This window comes from Dunckerocampus dactyliophorus, chromosome 19 (genome assembly GCF_027744805.1).
Source record: "Dunckerocampus dactyliophorus isolate RoL2022-P2 chromosome 19, RoL_Ddac_1.1, whole genome shotgun sequence".
Lineage (NCBI taxonomy): Eukaryota > Metazoa > Chordata > Actinopteri > Syngnathiformes > Syngnathidae > Dunckerocampus > Dunckerocampus dactyliophorus.
In genome coordinates this window covers 105,770-131,069 of record NC_072837.1, presented here as the reverse complement: position 1 = coordinate 131,069, position 25,300 = coordinate 105,770, and the positions used below count along the sequence as shown (strand labels likewise).

The 25,300-nt window shown below is 42.7% G+C and overlaps 1 protein-coding gene across 2 annotated transcripts; it reads right to left on the bottom strand.

Annotated features, from left to right (window-relative positions):
* Positions 1–326: 326 nt before the first annotated feature.
* Positions 327–17,050, bottom strand: vegfab (vascular endothelial growth factor Ab). 2 transcript variants are annotated; one of them, XM_054762363.1, is made up of 7 exons: positions 16,460–17,050; positions 15,377–15,419; positions 13,610–13,806; positions 13,186–13,262; positions 11,705–11,737; positions 6,308–6,439; positions 327–4,116 (listed from the first exon to the last, which is right to left on the bottom strand). In XM_054762363.1, the coding sequence occupies exons 1-7, from the start codon at positions 16,583–16,585 to the stop codon at positions 4,095–4,097; spliced, it is 630 nt and encodes a 209-aa protein (XP_054618338.1). In that variant the 5' UTR covers positions 16,586–17,050; the 3' UTR covers positions 327–4,094. The 2 variants fall into 2 exon arrangements, with proteins under 2 accessions (XP_054618338.1, XP_054618337.1); XM_054762362.1 differs by lacking the exons at positions 327–4,116; positions 6,308–6,439 and adding an exon at positions 6,476–8,974.
* Between the last annotated feature and the right edge of the window lie 8,250 nt (positions 17,051–25,300).

Sequence of the window (25,300 nt, the reverse complement as noted above, 5' to 3'; positions counted from 1 at the left end):
GGTGCTATTTCATGTCTCAAGGGCTCTAATAATGTTACTGAGAAGATTGTAAAGAGGATTTCTATGCCATAACTATGAAAATATTGCATTTATTAATATTGAATCCTACTTTGCACTCGGGTGTGGAACCAGGTAGCCGTCATAAAGGAGGGATAACTAGTCTCATAATTTTAGAAAAAACAACTTGTAAAGAGTCATACTTTCCAATAAAATGATTTATGGGAAAGAAGTTGTAATAATAATACATATTTTAATAATAATAATAATAATACATATTTTGTTAGAAAACGTTGTCATATTACGAGAAAATCTGGAGAAAAAGAAAAACAATCCCATCATACAAGAACTTCAAACATAAGAATGTTGTCATACACAGTCATACTAAGGTGAGAAAAAAAGATGTCATTTCAGGAAAATAAAGCCATACTACTACGTATGTATTACGTCTTCTGCCCCCTGCTGGACAAGGAGTGTACGACATGTTCGTGTTGAATGGAAACCAAATGTTGAAGCTGGCAATCATGTTAGCTTGAACAAGCTAACACTGGCATTAAATTTAATGATGTAAACTAGTTAGTGCACCTTTAAGCCTATGGAGTGGCTTCAAGTCAAACAATAATCTGGTTGAGAACGCAATAAACAAAGTTGTTATGACAAAGGCTGTTTAAAAAAAGATGTCTGGCCTATTTTACAGCTAGCCAGATTAGCGACTATGCTAACAAACAGTAACCAGCCCAAAGTGATGTGCGGTAAATGTGGACAACAAACATGAAAGTATTATCAATCGAAAAACGAGCAGAAGGATGCTAAATGCTAACTAGTTAGCCCCCCAGCAGCTCCTGTTAATCACAGATTAAATGTTTAGGGCATTCTTTTGGGGGTAGAATTTACTTGGATTATCCCGTGTGTGCTTTATATACATGTAGGTATGCATGTAAGGAGCATGAGTCGGGGGAGTGCGGCGGTAATACCTTCCCGGTAGCTAATCCCGGTAGCTAATCCCAGCAGGACGCACAAGCAGAAGCAGAAGCAGCCGGCCAGGAGGGGAGGGGAGAGGAGGGCAGTAGAGGGAGTTTAGAAGGAGCAAGATTCAAAACAAACATGGCTGAACCTTCCTTAAAGTGCATTATAGGGTCAGACTGGTGCCATGAACAGCCTAATCGTTCCCATTCCCGACTCCACCCTGGAGCGCACGATGCTAGAATTACAGTTTTTTTTCTCCTAATATTTTAGCTTTACTCTCGTAAATTTATGACTTTTTTCTCAAAGTTTTTTCTCTCAATATTGTAGCTTCATTCTCCAAATATTTTGACTTTGTTTTTTTTGGTTCACGTGTTTGATTGTAAGTTAAAAAGTGCCGAGGGCCGATCATGGATACTGTGGACAGCCCTGGTGTAAAACATTGCAACTATCGTCTTCAGTAGAATGGCCAAGAGTGTTGCTCCCACAGGGTGGTTAAAAGAGTAACGACTCCTAAATTGCGCTAACAACTCACGCGTCAAGCATCTGACATGACACACGGTATTGTATTTCTGGCTGGGGCGTAAATGTTATGTCACGATGTTGTTACAAAGCTGACAGCTGCTGTTGTTGCAATGTCGCTCCTGCCGTTGCGATGGATGACCTCCAGTCATACTTCACACACTTCGTGCGAACGTGGAGTCACAAGGCTCATCATCGCTCGTCTTTTGGGGAGGACGGGGAAAAAAGGGCAGGAATTTCTCCTGCTGAATTTCTGATTGTCATTCTGCTGGGAAATATCGATATCAATGTTGGTTTTGGCACCATGCTGGAAGGCTAACAACTGACGTGGTACCAAAACGGGCGGAGCTACAAATGCAAACCATATGAGGGTTTAATGGTCCAAGCCAAAAAGTCACAAAAGTAACAAGTAAACACATCATAAGGTTGGCCACACTTAGCATCCAAATAAATAACAAAACAAAATGTCTTCCAAAACAGTGGTCTTTAACATTAAAAAAACTAAAATCAATGGATATACGTTTCATGACTTTACATAATAATAATAATAATAATAATAATAATAATAATAGTAATAGTAATAATAATGTCTTCCAAACCAATGGTCGTTAAAGAAATATATTTCCTGAATATTTCCTGAATATTTCCTGAGTTTGGGTGAAAATAAAATAGAAAAATATATATTATAATTACAATTATTCAATATAAAAATAAAATAAATAAATAAATATTCCCTGACTTGCATTAAAATAAAAATAACCTGATAACTCCTGACTTTGGGTGAAAGTAAAATAATACAAAAAAAATATTCATTTCAAAGCAGTTGTCTTAAAAAAACACACGAAATATTAGAATATCTGCCTTCTGCTTAAAACAGATTACAATTTTTTAAAAAGGAAAAGTAACTAACTTTAGAAATAAATAACTTTAGTCAAGTGTAACTTAAAAAACAGAAGAAAACAAACATTTTCCAATAAATGAGGTTTGGTCTGCAGACACGCCCTGCATGAAAACCTGCACCACACCAGTAGGTGGCAGTGTTTCAGTTCATGTAAACCGTCATATTAGACATTTCTCACTCATATTAGACATTTCTCACTCTTGTACAATTAAGGCTTTTTTGCGTGTAATATTAGAACTTTTTTTCTAAATATTATCGCTTTTTTCTTCTAATATTTCAACATTTTTCTTGTAAAATTACAGCTTATTTTATTTAATAACATAGCTTTGTTCTCCTAATATTTCAGCTTTATTCTCATAAAATTACTCAATTTTTGCTGTTGTTGTTTTTAGTTTTCTTGGGGGTTTTTTTAGGCCAAAAAAAGGTTAGTTAAAAAAATGTCATTGATGACACCACACAAGAACCTTTTCCGTATTTTTATATAAAAACAATATCATTTGAAAATAAATATGCTTTACTGTTTCACAGGGACAATAAAAGGTTATTAGTGATGAAGAGACGCCAGCAGGAAGGCACTAAGAGATCAGCTTTCTAAGACATGATGGCAGAGGAGGGTTTTGTTTTTCCTTTGAAATGTGGAAGATGTAGCAGTAGAACCCACGGGTGCTACTTTCTTACATACTGTGCATCATCTACATCTTCTTGGCCGTGTGTGTGTGTTTTCTTGTTGAATAATCCAGGTGTCCTCGCTACAAGGAAACCATTTAGGGAATGTTAGTAAATAGATTCTGATAGCCTTTTTTTGGATGGTGTTTTTTGTTTCTTACGTATATGTATACATATGGATATATATTTCTATATAAAAAAGATGGACAACGAGGAGGGGGACGGGACACAACACTGCATATATAAATAGAGCATATTAAATACGAGAAATAAAAGGAATACTGAAAAGTCCTCTGTGACATAAATGATCTAGAATGGACGATGGCATGGAGGGATGTTATTGTTAAGCTATGTACACTTCCAGAGGGGACGCACTACTGATGTTAATACAAATAATTTATAAAGCACTTCATCAATTTCTTTAGTCTCTCTTTAGCCTGGGAGGCGCTGTTTTTTGTTTTCTTCCGACAGTAGAGTTTTTTTTCAGTGGTTTTCATTCCAGTTTCCCTTTAAAAGCACTCCTTGGAAGATTCTTCTGGAAGATTCCCACACGCTGTCCTGTTTATCTTCCACTTTACAAAGCAACACATCCACCTTTGGATGCATGCTGCAGCGCTCCTCCTTTTCCTCTTCTTCTTCCCCTTCTTCTAGAGAGTTCAGTTCAATCTGGCATTGCAGCGTCTTGGCACCCCAGCACAGTAGACTCACATCCAGTGAAGTGAAAGCGACGGTTATTAGAAGGCAAAAAAAACAAAAACCACGTGGCGCTCGTTGTCGGACTTGTAGCAGCAAACCATTGTGTAGTTTTATGCTGGTCTACACACGCACACACACACACACACGCACGCACACGTACATACTGTAGATATACAGGTGAGTCTCTCGCTCCAAAACGCGGAATGCTTTCCACACAAAAAAGGGCTTACAGGTTCACAAAAACAGGTGAAAGTGCCGTGCTGTTATATTCTAGGAATAATAATATAATAGTAATATAATAGTATTCCTTCATTCTTGTTACATGTGCTGCTTCCTCTTCCGTCCCCGCTCATCTTCTGGGCTTGTCACATCTGAAGGACGAAGAGAAAGGCAAAGTTAGGAAAACTACCAAAATGGACATGCTGTATTTGGCAGGCTTCGACTGGGCAACCGAGACACAAGCCAAGATTAGGGTTTGTCTTTCAATTCAGACAATGCCAAGGTCGTTTTGTTCCTCTGGATCATTTGGAAGGAAGCTTGCCTGGTGACAGAAGTGGGATCTTGCATGCCACACCACATAAACTCAAGAGAGAATACAAACTGTAAATTATGCAATGAAATACTGTGATGCTAAATGGCTAAACGGCTTTCATTTTAATTGATTAGAACATTGAAAAGTCACAGTGGGCCGCACGGTGGTGTAGTGTAGTGGCATGTTGGCCACACAGTCACTCTCCATTGGGCATTTCTGTGTGGAGTTTGCATGTTCTCCCCGTGTATGTGTGGGTTTTCTCCAGGTACTTCAGTTTCCTCCCACATTCCAAAAACATGCATGTTAGCTTCACTGGCGACTCTAAATTGTCCATAGGTATGAATGTGAGTGGGAATGCTTGTTTGTCGATATGTGCCCTGCCATTGGCTGGCGACCAGTCCAGGGTGTACCCCGCCTCTCGCCCAAAGTCAGCTGGGATAGGCTCCAGGATACCCCCGTGACCCTAATGAGGATAAGCGGCATAGAAAACGAATGGATGGATGGAACAGTCACAGTAAAAAAATAAAAAATACTGCTGGTGCACAATAATTATCAATGTGGAATTATGACGTATATCCACTTGATTTAGACCACACATACAAGCATAACACAGACGCTGTTGTGATGTTGCTGAACGGACAAGAGTATGTTTATACTATATGTTTAGAGTTGGAGGTACATACAGTATAGGGACTAGAGACATGTTCAGAGTTGGAGGTACATACAGTATATGGACTAGAGACGTGTTAGTGAGTTGGAGGTACATACAGGATATGGTGTTGAAAGCAAACTGCTGGTTATGTGTTCCGGTGACAATAAAGTTCTAAAAGAGCGTCAGACTCATTGTGACTCTACGGGAAGCTACACTGTGCCACCGTCTGTCGTCATAATAAAGAGGCGCGGCTTGCCATGATCCGTATACGTTAATTACCCTAAAAAATGTAATTAATGAAATAAATTAGTTACGGCTGTTAACACACTATTTTTGACAGCCCTACAAAAGATGTGATATGAAGTGTAATACAGTATCTCTGGCTTGTTGTGTGTGCCTTTAAGAAGCGTGGCCTTGGAAGGGACGTGTGTGACTCAACTAGCTAGAGTTGACTGTAGCTGAGTGCTAACAGTAGGTTAGCAGTGTAGAAAGTGGCCGACAGCAGCTCCTGTGTGACTATTCACTGCATGTGATCTCTGTTTGTTAATAAAGCAATTGAAGTACATCGTGAGTCTCCCAGAAGTAGAGTAGTATTCTACACCGGTCTCTAGGTGCCAGTAACGTTGCATTGATGAGACAATAGCAAGAAATACATTGTCAATGCTAACATGTGAGTCTAGCTGATCTTATTTATGTCTAAGATGGCTTATTTTCTATTCTTATGGATACTATATTGGGTAATACAAGTGTAAAGGTGACTATAGCAGTGTTATTTCATGTCTGTACTAACAATAATTGTTAGTATTACTCATTCTGTGTTGTTGCCAAAGGCAGTATTTCTACTCATTTGTAATCCAGTACCAATTTTTCCTTAATTATTAACCATTATTCACTAGTATTTAATATTGTGCAGTAATAGTTACTAGTTATTCTTCAACTACGATCTATTGCAAAACTATCCATCCATCCATCTTCTATACCGCTTCTCCTCTTTAGAGTTGCGGGGGCATGCTGGAGCCTATCCCAGCTGACCTCGGGCGACAGGCGGGGTACACCCAGGACTGGTGGCCAGCCAATCGCAGGGCACATATTGCAACTCGTTGCAACTAGTTGTCCATTAATTTGTTGGTAATAGTTGAACGCAGGGATAATTATGCTAATAATATGTTGAAGCCTACTGTATACATTTATAAGGTTTCACGGTTAAAACAACCTCTAAAGGCAACCGCATCTTGGATAGAGAGATGCAATAGATCCTGAGATGCAATAGATGATGCTCTCGGCCAATCAGAAGCTTGAAGAAAGCAGAAAAGCGAGTGCAACATTACAAACCACTAAAACAGACTAAAAGAGTATCTAAAAGGCCAGAATGAAATACCTGCAGGTTCTCTCGTTGAGCTCTAGTTGGCGATCTTTACAAAATTGGTCTGTGTGTTTGCAGGAGCAGCGGCAGGTTAGCGGGTCCTGCACAAACAAATGCTTTCTCCTCTCCGTGCACGGCTTGCAAACACTGGACACACGCAGACGCAGACAGACAGGAGAGATGAGGATTATCAGCAGTGCAGAATTACCACATTGTAGAAAAAGGTCAGTCTCAGGTCACCCCAACCCTTTTTTTTCATATGCCCCAGTTTACTCTTCCAACTGTTTGCATAGCATGTGACAGTCTGGCTGGTATTGCACACCGCAGGCTAATAGTAAAACAGTAAAACGAACCGCCTGCACGCCCCCCAACTTGATTGGACCACTCGCATTTGTCAGACATGCAAAAAACCGTCAAGTACTTCCTTCGTCCCTAAAAGCAGCATCCAACCTTACAGTATTCTTTTGTACTGGTGCCTTTCCACTGGTTTAGGATCAGTTTTCCAACTTGAAATGGCTGGAAACTGCAAAAACCAAGGCTCAGTGAACGCATCGGAACCAGACACGCTGACAAACATCAACAACTGGGGAGGGCGAGGGTTGCCTGTACTTATCCGAGCGGAGACTGAGGGCAGTGAGAATGTGGGCTGCTGCTGTTACCCCATTTATGCACAGCTGTTTTGGTATTCATTCATCGTTTTTTTGATGATTTCAGCCTCTCACTTCAGTCATTCATGATTTATTTTTGTGTTTTAGGCAAAACAAGATATTCACACACATCAGCCTTAGTGATGGAGAGTTTTCAGTCTCTATTGATATGCGGCCAAACCACTGTTTGTGTTTGCTTCATAACGATGAGGGCCTGGTGATTACTCCATTAATCCAAACATAAAGCTTCTGATGAGTCGTCTAAAAAAATCACTGGTAGTTGGAGTTGCAGCCCTTAGTGGGGATTGTGGAATTTGGCCAAATGTTACAATCTGCTCGACCACAGAGCGAGAAATAGTACCTCGTAGCAGCTGCTTTTGCCAACACAAAAGCAAAGTAGTTGCAGTGAAAAATATGTGAACATATATGAGCAGCATATCCCAATGCAAGGGTGCCAAAAATTGGTACAGATCAGTTCTTTAGTACTTGCGTAGCGCATTGAACGTATCAGTGGAAACAAGACATGCTAACGAACAACAACACTGGTGGAGAATGAGGTACGCTTGGATTTATCTGAGAGGAGACTGAGGGCATGGTTTGTTTTGGCCATTTCTAACTGCGTATCCTCAAAAGTTACAATCTGCTCGACCAAAGAGCGAGAAATAGTATCTCGCAGTACCTGCTTTTGCCAATGGAAAAGCAAAGTCATGCAGTAACGAGTGAACTGCAGTGAAAAAAGGGTGTAATTACCATAAATGAGCACCAAACTCCAATGGAGGTGGTACAATGTGGTACAGATCAGTTCTTTAGGTACACTTGAACTCACATTATTCTTTTCTACTTTTGTATGGTTTGCTGGTGTCAGATTCGTGCCAAATTGAACACATCAGCTGAACCAAGACATGCTATCAAACAACAATGGTGGAGAATGAGGGACGGCTCTACTTATCCGAGAGGAGACTGAGGGCGTGGTTTATTTGAGTCATTTCTAGCTGCATATCTTCAAACGTTACCATCTGCTCAACCAAAGAGCGAGAAATAGTAGCTCGTAGCACCTCATAGTAGTGACAATTGGTGTAAATGGGAGTGCCAAAAAGTGGTACGGATCAGTAACTTTGGTACCTTTTGGGTACTGTACCACGTTATGGAAACAAAAACTTAAATTCAAGTCAAAGAAGATTCCACAATCTGCTCGCTGCTTCGTTAAATAATTTATTATGGCACTGAAGTCGCTATGCTACTCCATTGTTTCATACACGCACGCACACACGCACACACACACACGCACACACACACACACACTCTCACACACAGAGGGAGAGCATCCTTTCACAGTAAAAGCACTCAAAAGGACACAAAATGACATGGCATTGTTTGCGAGACAAATCATACAAAAATAGTACTTGGTCAACAATGGGGCTGTTTTACAAATGCACCCCAGCAATGGAAGCGAGAGATAACGGCTAATCAGTCCTATCTGCAAAGCAAAGAGAAAAAGTACCAGCATTATGAGGAAGGAAAGATGAAAAGCACAAAGAGGGCAAAGGAGACACAGCAAAGCAGCACAGACTAAACACGATGATTACGATCCCGGCGATAGCGGCACACAGCTAGCGCTAACGGCCCACGGCATGCAGTATGTCGTCCATATAACTTAGGAGCAACATGTATCTCTGCTTTTACTTAACGTAACGAAACAGTGGAGCTACGGCTAGATGGGAGATTAAATGGTGTTCATCCTGATGGGTTCATTGACAGATTAGCTGCTTCTCATTAGCGGCGGTGTTAGCAAAACACAGGCATGTGTGTGATGGACTGGTACGTTAGCCACATGCTAACGGGCAGGAATGGGAATGGACATTAAAAGGGGCAAAGGAGCTCCTCCCAAACAAGCTTAATCACGAGAAGAGCGACACTCAGGTGCAGGTAGGTGGAGAAGGCGGAGCTGACGTACACGTCGCCAATTGTTATGTCAGGCTTTTGCTTTCGTTTTCTTTTTTGGCCTTTTGCCCTGTTGACTGGCGGCCGGGACTTTCTGGAAGAGAGAGAGGACAACAACGCAGAGAGAGGTCTGAGAGAGGGAAGAGAGCGAGCGGGTCGCTGGATGAAGGTTCTTTTTCTACTGACGGATGCTACCAAGGCAAAATTTTGGCTTCAATTTTCGACTGAAAAACACGCTAACTGAGGTTCCACTGCGCCTAATAATAAGACAAAGTTCTGTCTTTAAACATATATTACGTACAGTATATACAGTCATTTTTAAAGCCTTTTCGCAAATACAAAAACATATACAAATATCAAAGTGCCCCCCAGCATCCTTTGATTTTTCAGCATGCGGCCCTTGGTGGCAACAGTGTGGACACCCCCGACATGCTGTCAGTTGTTCAAACGTTCCAATAATACACTGGCATTCTTCGAGGAGTACAAAAACGTTCTAACTTTGTTAAAGAGATGCTATTTTTGCCATCTAAAGTATTGTTACAAATAAAAGTGAGACAAGGAAAACAGCAGGGACTAAAAATACTGTCAGCAGAGGTTAGCCGGAATTTGGCCGTTTAATTACACAAATGCCGGGCAATAACTTGCAAATGACAGCTAGTGAAACACTATTTTGTTTTGTGCCGTTGTCCACACGCAGCTTTAAAAAACAGCAGAGGAAGTTTTTTAAATGATTAGCCGAAAGATCGGGAACATATGGGCTACTTTGGCCTTCAATATAATAATAATGGTAATAAATCATCATTTTAGGTACAGTTCTGTTCTTTACAATTGAACTACCATCATTTTTCAGGCTGTGATATCCGATTATTTGTTTATGGGATATCATTACGTGTTCTCCTGTTAGCATAAATTTAGTTTGATGGGAGTTCAATTACGTGGCGAGGGGGTGATGTGATTGGTCAAAGAACAATGCGGTCTGCTGTAGGCGTTTACCACACAAACAAGCCAAACGTTGCGTGAGAAAACCACTTTCTATCCCACCGGTGGAAGCAATTATTAGTCGAAAAAGGGCTCCGAACCGCTTCAGTCGAGCTCACGTTATTATTGACTGAAGTTGTTTAAAAGCACAACACAATGTGAACAAGCTCATAAAGGATTACGAGGGATGCACCTGGGGGCTTCACGTGCACACATTTACCTTACATGGCACTTCACAAGATGCATGCATAGAACTTTCCATAAAGGCTTACTGTATATCCGTTATTTTAAATGCATTAAAAACGACTTAAAAGCCTCCCAGCTTACAGACCACAGTGCAGCCTCACATGGTTCCACCTTCCGCAAAACAAGTTGGCATATTGGACCACAACTATTTGTAACACGAGCGAGAACATCTTCCTCAGAAGCCTGTTTTCTTATGAATAAAGTCATTCCTATCAGTTCTTAGCCCACCACAGCCGACAAACACAAGAGAATCACCTAAAACCTGAGGTGTACTTTTGCTGCACGGCGTCATCTGCACTCCGCTATTTGTAAGAGCAGAGCAACCGCAAGGCCAAACTCAAAACTACAAGAAGAAAACTACATGTCCAAGAAAAAATAATAATAATGTTAGCTCAACATGTACTGTATGCAAGGCCACTTGTTGCTAGGCAGATTTGTGGGGCACATAGTTCAATCTTTAAAAGAGAAAAATACAGTCGTTCCTCGCCACTTTGCACTTCAAATTTTGCGACTTCACTCTCACGGTTTTTCCAAAAATGTCACCATATGAATAGATGAGTTTTATTCTGTCTTAAAGCTACAGACACAAAGACGCCGTGTGTTCCCAGTAGGGCACTTTGAAATGGTCTCAATGCTAACACGCTTCCAATACATTATTGTGGGACCTCTGAGGTTCTTTGAATGATAGATGATTGCATGTTGTTGTTGCCTTGAGTAATTACGAAACGCGGTGCTGCTTTGCTGACCTCTCACACTGATGCCGACAGAGCTGCTCACCACTCACACGACTGAGAGAAAAAAAAAACAAACCAAAGTTGAATGACCCCGAGAGCATCGTTTTTGTCAAGCCACTGCAGAACAACTCGTCAACAAAATCACAGCGAGGTTAAAGAGGAGGCCCCCCGACACCGACGCTTATCTGTACAACAAACCAGCCGACATAAAGGAGCGTGCTAACGAGGCGATGGGGAGGATTAACGTGTTTTCTGAAGTAGGTGACATAAAAAGCCAAGCGGCTCTTCAAAAAACGGCGTTATCTATACGAGGGAGAGAGGCGACAGGAGTAGCAGGAGTTAAGTGCACGTAAAGGAGGAGAAGAATGCAAATAGGAGATAGCGCCGGGAGGGAGGAAAGGTGTAAAGGTCAGGTGTGGCGAGGGCAATGACCTTGTTAAGAGTCACTCATTCACCTGTGACGATACGCAATATTTCTTTTCTTAATGCAGCCACAACACAAAGAAACACAGATGAGCGTAGGGACGGGCATAATAATAATACTCCATTCAGTGCCAACATGGGGAGCACTACTTGGCTGCAACCATGAGAGGCGCTGTGGAGTCAGCTAGCTTGTGGTCCCCATGGATGGGCTGGTGTTCCACAAATCTCCGGCGTAAAAGTGGTGACTTTACATGATTTTTTTGCTTTCTAGGGGCTTGTGTTCGACTATCTAGCAGGCTAGCTTGTCAAATGCCCACCCCTACATGAAGCCAAGAGGGAAAAGAAGCCAAGAACAAGATCAAATCTCATCTTTGCTGTTGTTCAACAAGCCCTCATCCCCACCACCGCCCGCCTTAAAAGTTCAAAAGCTGCTTTGTACTCACTTTTCTTTCAATTCTTTCACTTCTTTCTTTAACCTGCAAGCGGGGGCAAAACAGCAGGACATTAATTACAACAAAAAAACGTCACCAAACGAGCTTTCACTTTGAAATGAACCAGACAGGTAAAATAAGGGTGGGGTGGGGTGGGGTGGGGTGGGGGGTGACAGCAGCTCCATAACACAATAGTGCTGATAGCACATTGTGGTGAAATCCTTTCCTGTTAGGCAAAAGCGTTGGGAAATGTGCAGCATTTTATTCTGCAAGGTCACGAACCGCAAGGGGTTTTGAAACGTTCTTTTTGTTTTTGGATGAAAAGTAATCTTTATCGCTGTCTAACCACCAGCAGCAAGGACTCGCCTCGTGTCTGCCATGATGTGTCGATACTTGGCTCACCAATTTATGATCAAGGAAGAGTGAAACCTTGGTTAGGGTCATCCATTCGTTCCAGAAGGTCAGAATCTCACCGAAACAAACGCTGACACAATCCATTTTTGCCATAAGAAATCATGTCAATCCAATTCATCCATCCCAGAAAGCCCAAAATATTAACACAGAACACGTTTTATTGTTTATAGTTTCACATTCAGAAAAGTATTCATACTGCATAAATACATGCAAATCATGAACAAAAAGGATAAATGAACATTTACGGTTACTTTTATCTTCATTGACAACGTCCCAAAAACACGATGTGGCAGCGAAATCAACACGGACGCCGCCTTCCTGGTTTGCCGTGCGTTATTTCTTGAATTCAGTAGTGTCTCTCACCTCAATAAGAAAATTGCACCATTAAAGTAAAGAAGGTGAATTCAACAAATAACTCCTGACAAAACAGGAAGGTTGGAAGAAGCCCGTCAGACACCTTTGGGATGAACTAGGATGCATACATACCGCACACCTCGTACAAAGCTATATGGCAAGGGGAATATTTTCTTCCATTTTCACTTCCTGTCAGTGTCATGTCCCATTACTTTTGTAATTGCAGTGTATAATTTATAGAACACACCCTCCCTGGAGGAGGTCAAAATGCATCTCCCAGCTGCTGTACAGCTGTGGAAAGCGTCACATCCCCCCCCCTTATGATTATAGCTTCCATCATTTCAAAATAAAACCACGTTTATACACAAAATGTGCCATTTTTCAGCATTTACATCAGTCCGCCAACGAGGGGGAACAAGAGAATGACTGGGAGCTGCACTCATGTATCTCCTTTGCTTGAGCAATGGGATGGAATGAGGATACTGGCGTACAAACGCAGAGGGAGCACGTCTGCTGGGATATGCTTCAACCTGCAGCTACCTTTTTATCAGCGGCCAAGTAAAGGAAGCAGACGATAAGAAGATATGAATCTAGCAGACCTGTCAAATGAAGCCCAGTATTCCATGTTTTGTTTGTTTTTTTAAACATTTGGTGCATAACACACATTCACAGTGCCTGACTAAGTACCGGTACGTGTGTGTGTGTGTGTGTGGAGGTTTTCTTACCTACACTCGCATGCGCTGTGTTCTGTAAAACTCATAAAGATATCATTTTGTTGCCTTTGGGTTTTTATTCTTTTGATCTGTGGAAAGAACACAAGCCAATCAGGACTGTGCAGAATTAGCTTGAAAATAGCAAGAAAAGATGGTGACGTAAAAGATGTAAAGTACAAAACACAAGTACGTCCAAATAACGGGTCAGCAGTGAGAGAAAGTCACCCAGATGTCATCAATACACTTTTTATGGTGCCGCTCATTTGCAACATCGCCTACCCCCAAGCGGCTGCGGTCGCTCGTTGTTTAGCTCAGAAGGTCCCACTGGAGACACTTTTTTGGATATTTTGGTTGGACAATGTGTCCAAAATAAAACACGCTTGAGTAACTTTTACATAACCAGGGTGACAATAAGGTGACTGACGGACCGACTGACCTCCATCGTCACGTTATAGCTGGACGTGGGCGTGCACTGCAGCGTCTCGTCGTTGCAGCAGCCGGCGCAGCGCGTTAACACAACGCACGATGGGATGAAGATGTGCTCCACCTCCTCGGGGTACTCCTGCAGGATCTCCACCAGCAGCTCCCGGGGCTTACACAAGCTCTTGTTGTATACCTCCATTAAGGGGATCACTGGGGGGCGGGTTGAGACACTGTTTTAGACACATGGCGTATCTACGTGACATATTGTTACAATACACTCTTGCACCTGCAACCATCATCCTCTTACTTGTAGAATGATGCAAATATTCCATAAACACAACAAATATTTTCAAAAATGTAAAAATGACAACAATCCAATTTATTTTTTGTCATGTTCTACTCATTTGGAATATTTGCAAGTACAACTTTTTGCACCCTATATGGTTATCGACCCCCTATATGGGGGGAGCAAGATGGTCTTGGTCTTAAAGCACGTCATTGGTTGTATGATATGGAGATGGTTTTGGTTTCCGTTTGACGGCAACAGCGATGACGACTATCTTAAGTTTTATGATAGTGTGAGCTTTTTCATTCTTTGAGTATTATATCACATTGCTTTTAAGTGTTTGCATTCCGCATTTTATTGTGGAATGATGAACAAAAAAAGTGCTATTAGAAAAATACTACTGTATCCCTCCACACCTGAAGAGGGCGACTCCCAGCTAAGTTATCCAAAATTAACCCAAAAAAAGATTGCGACAGCTGAAAATTGAAGTATGGTTCAACAAAATGAGTAGTCTGATGACTTTGTTTGTATAAACTAAAGTTTACTGCGTGCATACTGCAATTTTACTGAGTTACATACTTCAAAAACAAATAATAAACAATAATAAGCAGTAAGGAAGATACATTGGATGCATTTTGAAGATGGTTAGCGTAATGTTTAGCTTCCAGGGCAAGTATTTGTGAATTGGGGCGCACTTATAAATGACAACTATGATCATATGGAGATTTTGGGGTCCATCTGTGGTCATTTTGGCCCATTTATGATGCCAGAGGTCACAGACAAAACTCCATTCTACTGTTAGATGTGCTTTTTCTGCAAGCATGACTTTATGGACGATTGCTGTGTGCAATGGGGACCACAAAAGAGCTTCCCACAAACTTCAGTCCAAAATGTGTTGCTAAGGATAAGCATGAAGACCTTTAAGGTGCCGAGTATAACTCCTGATGGATAAAGATGCGGGTTTGATTAATTTTGTCTATGTCTGTCAGCAGCACAAAAGAAATAAAAATTCATTTATTGCTTATTTAAGTCTCTTGAGAAGCATGATTGCCTCCCCTGAGCTATCAATCACAGAACAAGTGAGCGGAAAACAACCCTGAAGGCGGCCAGTACAAACACATGAGTGCCTGAACAAAAACTACATGTTTCCTTTTTCTCATTTGTCCCAAATCAAGATTCAAGATTGGGCAATGGCGTTGGGATTGTTGTGCAAAAGAAGAAAAAATGGGTAAAATTCCATTCCATTCTAAAAAAGTGAGTCTGGTGACCGTAACATTTCCCCAGCTTAACCTCAGACATGAAAAATGCTGGCGAGTCATCCACTTTATAAGGCCTTCACGTGGAAGTGTGGCCACCAGAGGGCGGGCACGTCTCTGCATGACAGCGTCAAGGTGAAAGTCCAAAAACAAAGAAGGACTTCCTTCCTTTTTGTGTCTTCTTTGGTTGGCACTCTTCACTTTTATTCATTCCCACGCTGCCCTGTGAGACACCTACCGTCATGTGGACCTCTCTCTGCTTCCCTCGGTACGTTGGCACTCTAACAAAAAACAGACAAAGTGTGTCAAGAGGTGACAAAAAAGGCAAAAATTGTCTTTCAGACAGCTTGGGAGTCAGTGAGAGTTGAAGCATCGCATTAAAGTCTCTTATCATCACTCATGCACAGTCACATCAGAAGCAAACACACGATACGTGCGTAATAATTCTTTACACGTATGAACAAATGACGAACAATGTGACCTGAACTCCCAAGCTGATGTTTTTACAGCCTAGAAGCTAGAAGTGCAACACGTAACGTCACATTTAAGGACTCTTGGCTGCATTCACTTCCATTAAAAGCCCGCTAAGAATGTCAACCAGCCACTTCGTCCCACTCACTGCTTCACTGGCTGCATGTGTGTGTGTGTGTGTGTGGAACTACACGCACACACACACACACACACACAAGGATTACTGGCAAGTTTCTGTGAGTTCCGTGAGCTCATGTTGTGTGAGACTGTGTACGGCAGTTGCACTGACTCCTTAATGAAAAAGAGTCATTAACCCCCAAACCCCACCGCCACCCCACCCCCGCCACCCCACACAGGCTCCACCACTTCCGGGTGGCGTGAGACAGAAGAGAGTGGCGATACAGTTGGGTGGTGTGTGGACCCCCCCCCCAACCATGCACCCACCCACTCAGTCAAAACTCAGATGGGTGTCAAGCTCAGGGGGTGACCACCCTCTTGCCACCACAAAAGGGGCGGGGCCTGCCTTAATGATTATAAATGCAGCCCTTTGGTTGCTTAAGTGTGATGAATGATCACTTCGCCCTTTAAGCACACATTGGACGTACGAAGGCTCATGTCATTCTTTAGCTTTAAAACATCTTTAATCTGAATCATTTCACATTTAAAGTGGATATATAAATATATGTGTCAAATGTCTGCATCATTTGACTTTGAACTATCTGAATACATACATGCTTTTGCTTTGATCATAAATACCATACAACCATTTTGCTGACGAAAAAAAGGTCAGCAATGACCTCACAAGGACGAGGTACTCTTTCCTTTTTTTGTGGCCCCACAGTGGACTCACCTTGACAGCCGACAGCGTCAGAAATAATAGTGTCAAACTGTCAATAAAGTTCATGGTGTTGACAAATCCAAATCCGGGCGAGGTGTTAGAATCCGCGGTGTCGGTGTTGGGGGTCTTGACGGTCATGAAGTTATTATTTACCAGCTTTTGGGAAGGGTTCTAAAAAAGGGGCCTGGGGGTGCAGCAGCGGCGAGTCCATGTCGTTGGCGGCGTGCAAATCCTCTTTTGCGCCGAACTTGTGATCCTTTAGGATATCCACACACAAGACAGGAGGGGGGGAAAGACAGAACCAGGAGGATCCGGGACGTCTCACATGGTCCCGCAGTGGAGTCGCAGCAACATTACGCACGCAGTAATCCCATGCTTGTTGCGCCAGCGGCAGGCCAGTTTGGAAAGTGGCGCACTGTCGTCACACCTCCTCCTCCTCCGTCTCCTCTTCCTCCTTGCGTGCAACCTGAACCGAACCGGGTGACTGACGACGCTCAGCGGGGAGGAAGACGGCCGAGCCAAAGCTTCACCGAATCCGCTCTGACGTCTCCTTGCGCGCACCCAAGTGGGTCAGATGATCAACCAACAAAACCCGGACGCTCTGTACAGCTGCACTCCGCTTACTTTTGTAGCGGGCCGCTCGTGATTGGTGGACTAGACTGGTGGGGGTGTGTCTAACTCGCACCCTTGGCGGGTATGTGTGGCCTGAACGAGCCATGACGTTATCAAGTGGAGGATGCGGTGCACGTCCAGCAGGTGGCCCTGTGGGGGAAAAGTGTGTTATTGTTTAGTTTAACAGTGACCCCGCCCCCTTTTTCTGCTTACAGAATCAATTTCAATCAATGGGGGCTCCATGGGGGCTAACTGCTGATTGAAATTACATGCTATTACCGATACTGACTCAAATTCAGCAATACCGATCCGATACCGGTACTTGATATCATAGCGTAAAGAATACAATACATTTAATGCATCAGTTCATTTCATCATTGAATGATTCATCATTGAATCCTGTCGAGGAAAAGGCTTCTTGAGACGTCATCTGTACTTCTGTGTAGAAGGTGTCGGACGTTTCCGGACAACTCCTGTACGACTGAGAGCCTACACAGACGCATTGAATCCTGTGTTATTCATTTCAGTCATTTATTATAAACCCTGAAGGACAGTAGTCCCTCGCTATATTGCGGCTCCAATATCACTCCCTCACTATAGTGCATTACAAAAAACAATTCATAAATGATGGCTGGTTCATGCTTGGCTGTGGCCTATTATTAGTCCAAAAGTATAGAAAGACAGGTTCTATGTAGTTTTGTGGTCTCGAGGCATCAGGAATGTTATGAGACATGACGTTAGATTACATCAACTTTCACGCTGCATGGAGACTGGCAGAGCCCAGCAGAACCCAGCCTACATAACATGCCATTTGAGTGTCAAAAAGGTTATCCTCTCATTTTGTGTGGAAGTGGTAAGTTTTTGGCTTCTTTATTCTTCTTCCCCACTCCGTTTGAAACACTTTGTTAAGTTCAGAATAAGTAAATTGGAGAGGCTAACTAGTTAGCTCGCTAGCTTGCTATGCTTGCACCGACTTTTATGTCCCTGCAGTGGTCCCATAGCATGAGCAATGTGATGTAAACAAAGAATAATAGGACTGTAAAAGTGACAATAGGGGTGTTATTTCATGTCTACAACTTTTTTCACCTCACTAGCATTTAAATTTAAAGGAAAAGTGCACTTTTTTTGGAATGCCCCATTGCATGCATTCATGAGCTGCCTTTTTATCTCTTTTTATATCTTTAGAATGCACAGAAAAGAGAAAGAGGTGTGGTCATGTATGTCATAAGGACTGTGGACGATGGGCAACATTAAAAAAAGTGCACTTTTCCTTTAAGAGAGGAGACTTCCTGCCATTTTTGAGGTGAAAGTGGAGACCAGCAGCCTGTAAAAGCTGTGCAGGATTTGTCAGACAAAACTGAGAATTAACTGTAAAATTGGTTTTGCACTGCTTTTGGCAGCAGGTTGGTGCATAGGTGATGGGAAAAAAACGCAGTAGCGCCGCCTGCAGGACAGCGGTGACACGCTATGGCATGGCACTTGAATGTTGTTCATCAAATGAGTCAGGCTAGATTCTACTTGTAATTGCAACTGTCATGTAGCATTGCTGCAACAATCAACCTCATCATGGGAGGAAGCTGCACCTTGCCAAAGACTGTGTGAGTCTGGACACGTAGTCCACGTAGTCCACGTAGTCCAGCCTATGTATACTCAGCAAGTGTACGTGAGCGGTGCAACGTGGCCCCCAAGAATTCCCCCTTTTTTCTTTTTTTCCCCCTGAATGGGGCTTCTGAAGAAGCCACCTGTCTTCTTTTTCTTGTTCTTCCATTTCTTTTTTTTGAGCAACAGCTGGGTCATCCATGCCGGCGAGGATGTGGGAGGGAAAAAAAGAGGAGGGACGGTCTAAGATGCAAAGTGATGACAGATGAAGGACTTCATTGAGATGTTAATGATAGCAAGGATGGGCTGACACACTGGAACAGTTCTCTGCTACCGCTACGTTATTGTACATTAGGCGTACCAGCCTTACTTGTCTTCGAGGGTCTGCTTTGTACCACTGACCTGGACATGCTAGACACATACCTGTTGCTTTTTGGTGTTAGACACAGTTTGGAGTCCAGACCTTTACAATACAAAAAATACATACAAATATTGAATAAAACACTGTATTTATATGAGAATATTGGATCATAATACAAATAAATGATCATTTATCAACATACACAGAGGCCTTAGTACTGCAGGTCTCCCGGCATGGACATACTGTATTGACGCCCTCTGCTGGCCTAGTAGGTCACTGCAGCTCAAGCATCAAGTGGCCTGTGAAGCACATTGACAGGCTGATGAGTGTGTGATGACACAAACTACTGCTGTGTGTGTCCGACACATCCCACATGACAACACCTTGGCGGAGGAGGGATGAAGACCAGAGCTTCAGAGAGGAATTCCCTGACTCCAAAGGAGTCTGTAGTCCATTTAATTGAAGAATAACGTGGGTTCATGACAGGGCATTTTCTGCTGACACAGTGTGTGCTTGCCTGGGTGGGTGTTGAAGGTGACAAGGTGTGTATGAAGGTGTGTATGTTTGTGCTGGCACGTACGCAAACACACACACTTTAATCAAGCGCACCTTTCCAGCAATGATGTACACACACATTTGTTTGACAACATCGTGTCTTGCGCCTGCGTTACGAAGCGATCATTCTTCAAATTCAACCTGTGAAGGATGCAACACTTGCTAAAGTCCATGGGCTTTGTGAAATTTCAATGCTAGGTGGCAACATGTTCAGTCTTTTGGATAGTAGCGCTAAAATGCACAACACAAACAGGCTGTGCTCTGCATTATGACATAAATCACCCCTCAAATGCAACCGTTGAAGGCCGCAACCCATGTTGAAGCGTTCATGAGGTTTCCTGGTTGCATCGCATGCTCCTATCCCTGTGCTCACGACACAATGCTCGGTGACGACACGTTAGCATCATTGGGATAGTAGCAATGAAAGCTACCTTCGGAACAGCCTTCACTCATCGTGATGGCGTAATCATCCTTCAAATGCAAATTCAGCAGGATGCAACCCTTGTTGGAGGTCATGAGACTTTCTGATTGCGTACATGTTCCAATTTCCTATTCCAATTACGTCATGCTAACCGCTTCTGGATAATAGCACTGAAAGGCACAATTGGAACAGCCTTCACTCTGCGTTGTGGCATAACCGTCCTTCAAATGCAACGTCTGAAAGATGCAACCGTTGTGAAATGATGAACTCCATTTCCTGGTTGCATCGCATGGTCCTTTCCTGGTTGTATCACGTTAGAGGTGTAATCGGAACAGTTTTCGCTCTATTTTGTGATGTAATTGCACTTGAAATGCAACCACCAAAGCATGCGAGCCAAGCTAAATGTAACTGTCAAGCCTTTGTGAAACTTGGTGCCTGCGTCGCATGTTCCTGTCCTCAAACTTATGGCACGTCATGACACAAGATGCATACATGCTAGAAGCACGTAACTGTCCTTCAAATGCGAAATGGGACGATAAAGTCTTTGCTAAATGTGGTCCTACAATCGTGTCTCAGTGCGAGGTGGCTACATTAGTAAAGTTTTATGTTGCAATGTTTGACATATTTGACGTTAGATATTGAAATTATGTCCTTCAGATGCTGCGTTCAAAACGACTGTCCTTGAAGTCTGATATTTCAGCACCAATTCAGTGTCTGGAGGCGTATTTTGTCCTCTGACCCTTTAAACAAGAGATGTCTTTGCAAGAAGCAGCCTCATGTGTGGGATGACGCTGAAAGTTGCATCACCAAACGTTACCAAAAGTCCCAAATAACCAACTGCCGGGCCTTTACTTACATTCTTGCCAAATCTTACATTCTTGCTGCTTTTCGCTCTCAGCCTTCACGCTACATCTACGCTCTTTTATCCTCTTAGCTTCCGTCGTTTGTGAGAGTGAAAGCTACCACTGAGTTTCTGTGGACTTAACCGAGGGTGTTATCCCTTGGTGGACCAGTTTTTTGGCATTGTTGTTCCGGATGGTTTGGACTGCGGGACATGATGATGAATGTGTTGTTGGACCATTCCCGAGTAAAGTCTTCTGTTTTTTGGATGAGGTGCACATAAATGATCTGTTAAGTCTGTTTACTGTCTCCAAAAGAAATCAATCCTTGTTTTGTAGTCTTTGGAACAAAATTATTTCTTTTTTTTTTTGTTCTTGTGACCATTCACCAAACGCCACTCCATTCCTCAAAGGGAACCTGGCAGCCTCTTCGACGCGACGCCGTGCAGATGACTTCGCTCACGTCTGAGAGCGTCAGAATAAATCACCAGCCTATCAGCATGGCGAGCGTTGACCCAACCCAGCTGTAAGGAGTGTGCTGCACAGAGGCCCCCCCGTCATGCTCTCATATTAGGAAGAGGAGATAAGTCTGGGGGCTGTTAGATAACGCCAGAGATAAAGTTCAAGTGTGTTAACAAGCAGAGGGGGAAAAAATGTCTTCTCATCTTTTCCCTGAGAGGCTCGACCTGCTCTCGGCCCTCGTCACTCTTCTTCTTCTCCTTGGTCACTTCCAGTAAGTGAACTGCATACTCCCAGTTGAGCAGTTCAAAGAGTTCAGCTAATTTCGTCAGCAAAGGGAGGGGAAATAAAAAGAGACACAACGAAGAGAGAGGAAACTAAGCTGTACTTTTGCACTTTTGCAAATTCCAGTCAACACAGATGACCCAAATTTGAAATGCTGCAGTTGATTTGTATTGTTGAGGAAGTTATATGAAATATAGCCAACAACAACAATTCCATAGCCAAGTTAGCATGATCTTAGCTTTCCGTTATGTTGGACATGATACAAATGCTAACCACATTAGGACAATATTCATTCATGCTGATGATGACAAAAGGTGGACATTACCTTAGGCAGCGCTACTTCAGCGTTTAAGAGAAGATGAATCATGTCATCTTGTATATGATGCTAATGCTGACCGCTCAAGGACTATGCTAGTCTTTAGCGTAGTTTGTGCTAGTTTAGCCTTTAGTGCAAGATATGATGCTAATGCTGACCATATTAAGGCAAAACGAGATCTTACCTTTGCACTATTTTAGCCTTCAGCACTAGAAGGAATGGATTTGGTGCTAATGCTAACCATATGAGGAATCATCAAAAATGGAGCTTATTTCAAGCTTGTTCAGGCTCCACTTAGGTAAGATACGCTGCTAATACTAAACTTATTGCGCCTGATCAATTTCGATACTCATAAGAACACATTTGATCTGGAAAACACAATTGATTCTGCGGATATGCAGAACGTGTCTACATCTGGTCAGCCAACAGTCACATGTTAGTCAGCCTGATATGAACCACGCATGCGTAAACTACATCATCCGCTGATCTATTTTAAGGCAGTCAAGCGTCAGCCAAGCTGATTCGTACTAGGCATGTGCAATAAACGTCACTCCCCCGCCCCCAAAAACTCTTGCTTTCAAGAAATTACAACATAATACATTTTTTTTCAATATCATATCCATTGTGCAAAGTAGAGGAATTATAAGCCTCCTTTCCTGTTTGTATAAATGATTTTGGAGTTTGTTTTGGCACTGAAAAATTACAGACCAAAACTTAAAAATATCTGCTATTCTTGGTGAATAAAAAAGATAGCAACATCTGAGTATTTTAGTAAGAGTCACTAAAAAGAAAAACCTGATATATTACACATATGAGGTATGGTTACTGTCCATTTATGTTCATAAATTTAAAAAAATAAATAAACATCAGAGCATGTAACAGCAGAAGTACTGTCATAAAAATTTGTGCATGTGCAGAACTGATCACGTCTGCGGTACGGATCGGTAGTGACGATAAAGTCAGGCTAACTCACTTGAAAATGCATATTTGTAAGTTATTTACCTTACTCGTTTTAAAGAAAAATTCTGTGTCCTGCCAGCCAATAGAAAATGCTTTCCAATGTTCATCTGTGGAATTACAGACTACTGCCACCTGCTGGTATGGAGGCTGGCACGGTGTCCATGCACATCAACAGTGTTTGACAATGTTTCTTACGGTGTCCACCATGGAAGACATGTTCTCATGGTTCATGTTGAAATATGAACTGCAGCAACCTTTAAGGTTAAGGAACGTTGTTTTTAGTGATGGCACTGGCAGGATGCAACCTGTGCTTTTTGTTTGTGGAGTGAAGCAAGACTTATCTCTGTGTTTAACTTCTCTTCAAACAGCATTCCCCCCAAATAAGTACAATTCACGACCGCAAATAGTTGAAATCCTATCCAGTCCCAAAGGCCAAGTTGTTTAAATGAAGGCTGTTTGCATGGTTGTTTTTTGAGCTTTTATCAGCCGTCAGAACACCTCCCAGGTGTGTTTGGGGAAGTCTGGGTTTTGGACACTTTGCTAAGGCAAACACACACTGTCTTATCTGTGTGTCATTGTTCTTGTCACAACCGCCACCAACCCCAGCAATCAATGCTGATGAGCACATAGCATCATCACAAACACAAACAAGCGAATAAAGCTCACCTTTGACTTCAGATTGACGAGTGCCCACCGTGACCAAACTTACTTTACGTCATTCCACAACAGGAATACTCCATTGCAGTATTTGGAGCTTGTTACTATGACTTGTCTTTTTATATTTGTTTTTTGTTTAATGTGAGTTTTGCATGACAACATTAGTCTCAGCAAATGGAGGTCCCTTCCACAGTCGTCCCTCGTATCGCTATTTGATTATCGTTCCACTGCAATATCACTTTTTTCAGAAATGAATGTATGAATAAATGGTGGCTGTTTGGTGGTAGGCTATGGTCTATTATTAGTCACAACATATGGAAATATACATAATATGTAGCACTGTGGTCACTAGGTGGCAGTAATTACAATAAACATTGCGACATTAGCTTACATGACATTACCTTAACACTGCATGAAGCCATGAAGTCAGCTATGGTATGTCCCACATGATACAGTGAAAAAAAGTTTTCCCCCACCCTGTGTGTGAGTGGTAAGTTTTTGGCTTCTTAACTCATTCACTCCCGGCCATTTTTCAAAAGACATCCCCCCCCAGTACCAGCCATTTTAGCCCATTTGGACTAATCGTCAGCTTTTTGTGAAAAAATACATTTCAAGCATAACTTTCACTTTGACACAAATATTGTTTGCTTTTGTGGCAGCTGAAACATCTGAACAACTACACCAACACAACACAAAAACATCCAAATAACAATTCATTTACAAATACAACACCATGAACTATTTACAATATTCACATTTGCAACTTAACTGTGTGTGTGCATGCGCATGTGTGCATGTGTGTGTGTGGGTGTGCATGAGTTAAAATTTGCCTACAATGCGTAACCTTGTGCACACTACACTCCTCCACGCTCTCTTACTTCTTCCTTCCTGTCACATATGATTCTTCCATCCATGATCCCTGCCGAGCTCTTATCAGATGCACTTCTGCCACCTTGTGGCCGTTTTTATGGCCTAAAAGTGCTCTGAAATGGTAACGCATTAGTGCAGAGTTGCATCATCACATCTTTTTGCCTACCACGCAAAAAAACCTACAACACGTTTAAATCCGTTGTTGGGATGGGGCGTCTATGGGGATGGGGATTATAAAACATATAAATATGTGGTATTTGGTATTGAATAAGTTAAAGGAGGAGTTACATCCTGACATACGTGCACGTGCTGGCTACGTGCAAAAATGGGGAAAAAAGAGACACACACATTTCCTGCACGGATTTTCAAACCTGCAGACGCAAACATGCATGCAAAGCCCGTAGGAAGGAAATTGGGATACAAATGATTGTCTGCGTGCACGCAGGAAAACCATGCATGCAGCAAGGTCGCAAGGGAGAGGCGGGGGAGCCTTGCGTGTGTTGCAAGTTTAAAAGTACATTGTGTACATTGCCTCGCCATGGCAGCGGCTCCTCCCGTGGCGGGCGACTCCTCCAGGCTGTACATGCAACCTTCGTGGATGCACGGCGGCCGCTCACATAGCGTACCCGACATGAATGCGCCTTGCCCGGCCATGGCGGGCGGCTCGTCCCGCTGTACACTCTGGTTCTCCCGGTCATGATAACCGTAGGTGCCGCAGCAAGCTAGTACGCCCATCTTGCGATCGAAGTGAGTGGGCTGCACGAGCCTCGTACAATGCGCACACACGTACGTCCCTGGTGAGCGAAAGGTACGACAGCCTTACATGAAGCGCACCTAGCACGCCGCACTCACAATGTAAAAGCTACCGATGGAGGGCGAGCGGCAAGCGCGTGGGTGTCACAAATCACTTGCTCCGTAA

What these genes read in the sequence shown, in the direction of transcription:
- vegfab (XM_054762362.1), bottom strand. Translation starts at nt 16,585, where the DNA reads ATGACCGTCAAGACCCCCAACACCGACACCGCGGATTCTAACACCTCG. An exon ending in TGACGCTGTCGGCTGTCAAG is followed by an intron (nt 15,420 to 16,459) that starts GTGAGTCCACTG and finishes GTTTTTTGTTAG; the next exon opens with AGTGCCAACGTACCGAGGGA. An exon ending in AGAGAGAGGTCCACATGACG is followed by an intron (nt 13,807 to 15,376) that starts GTAGGTGTCTCA and finishes CCCGCCCCCCAG; the next exon opens with TGATCCCCTTAATGGAGGTA.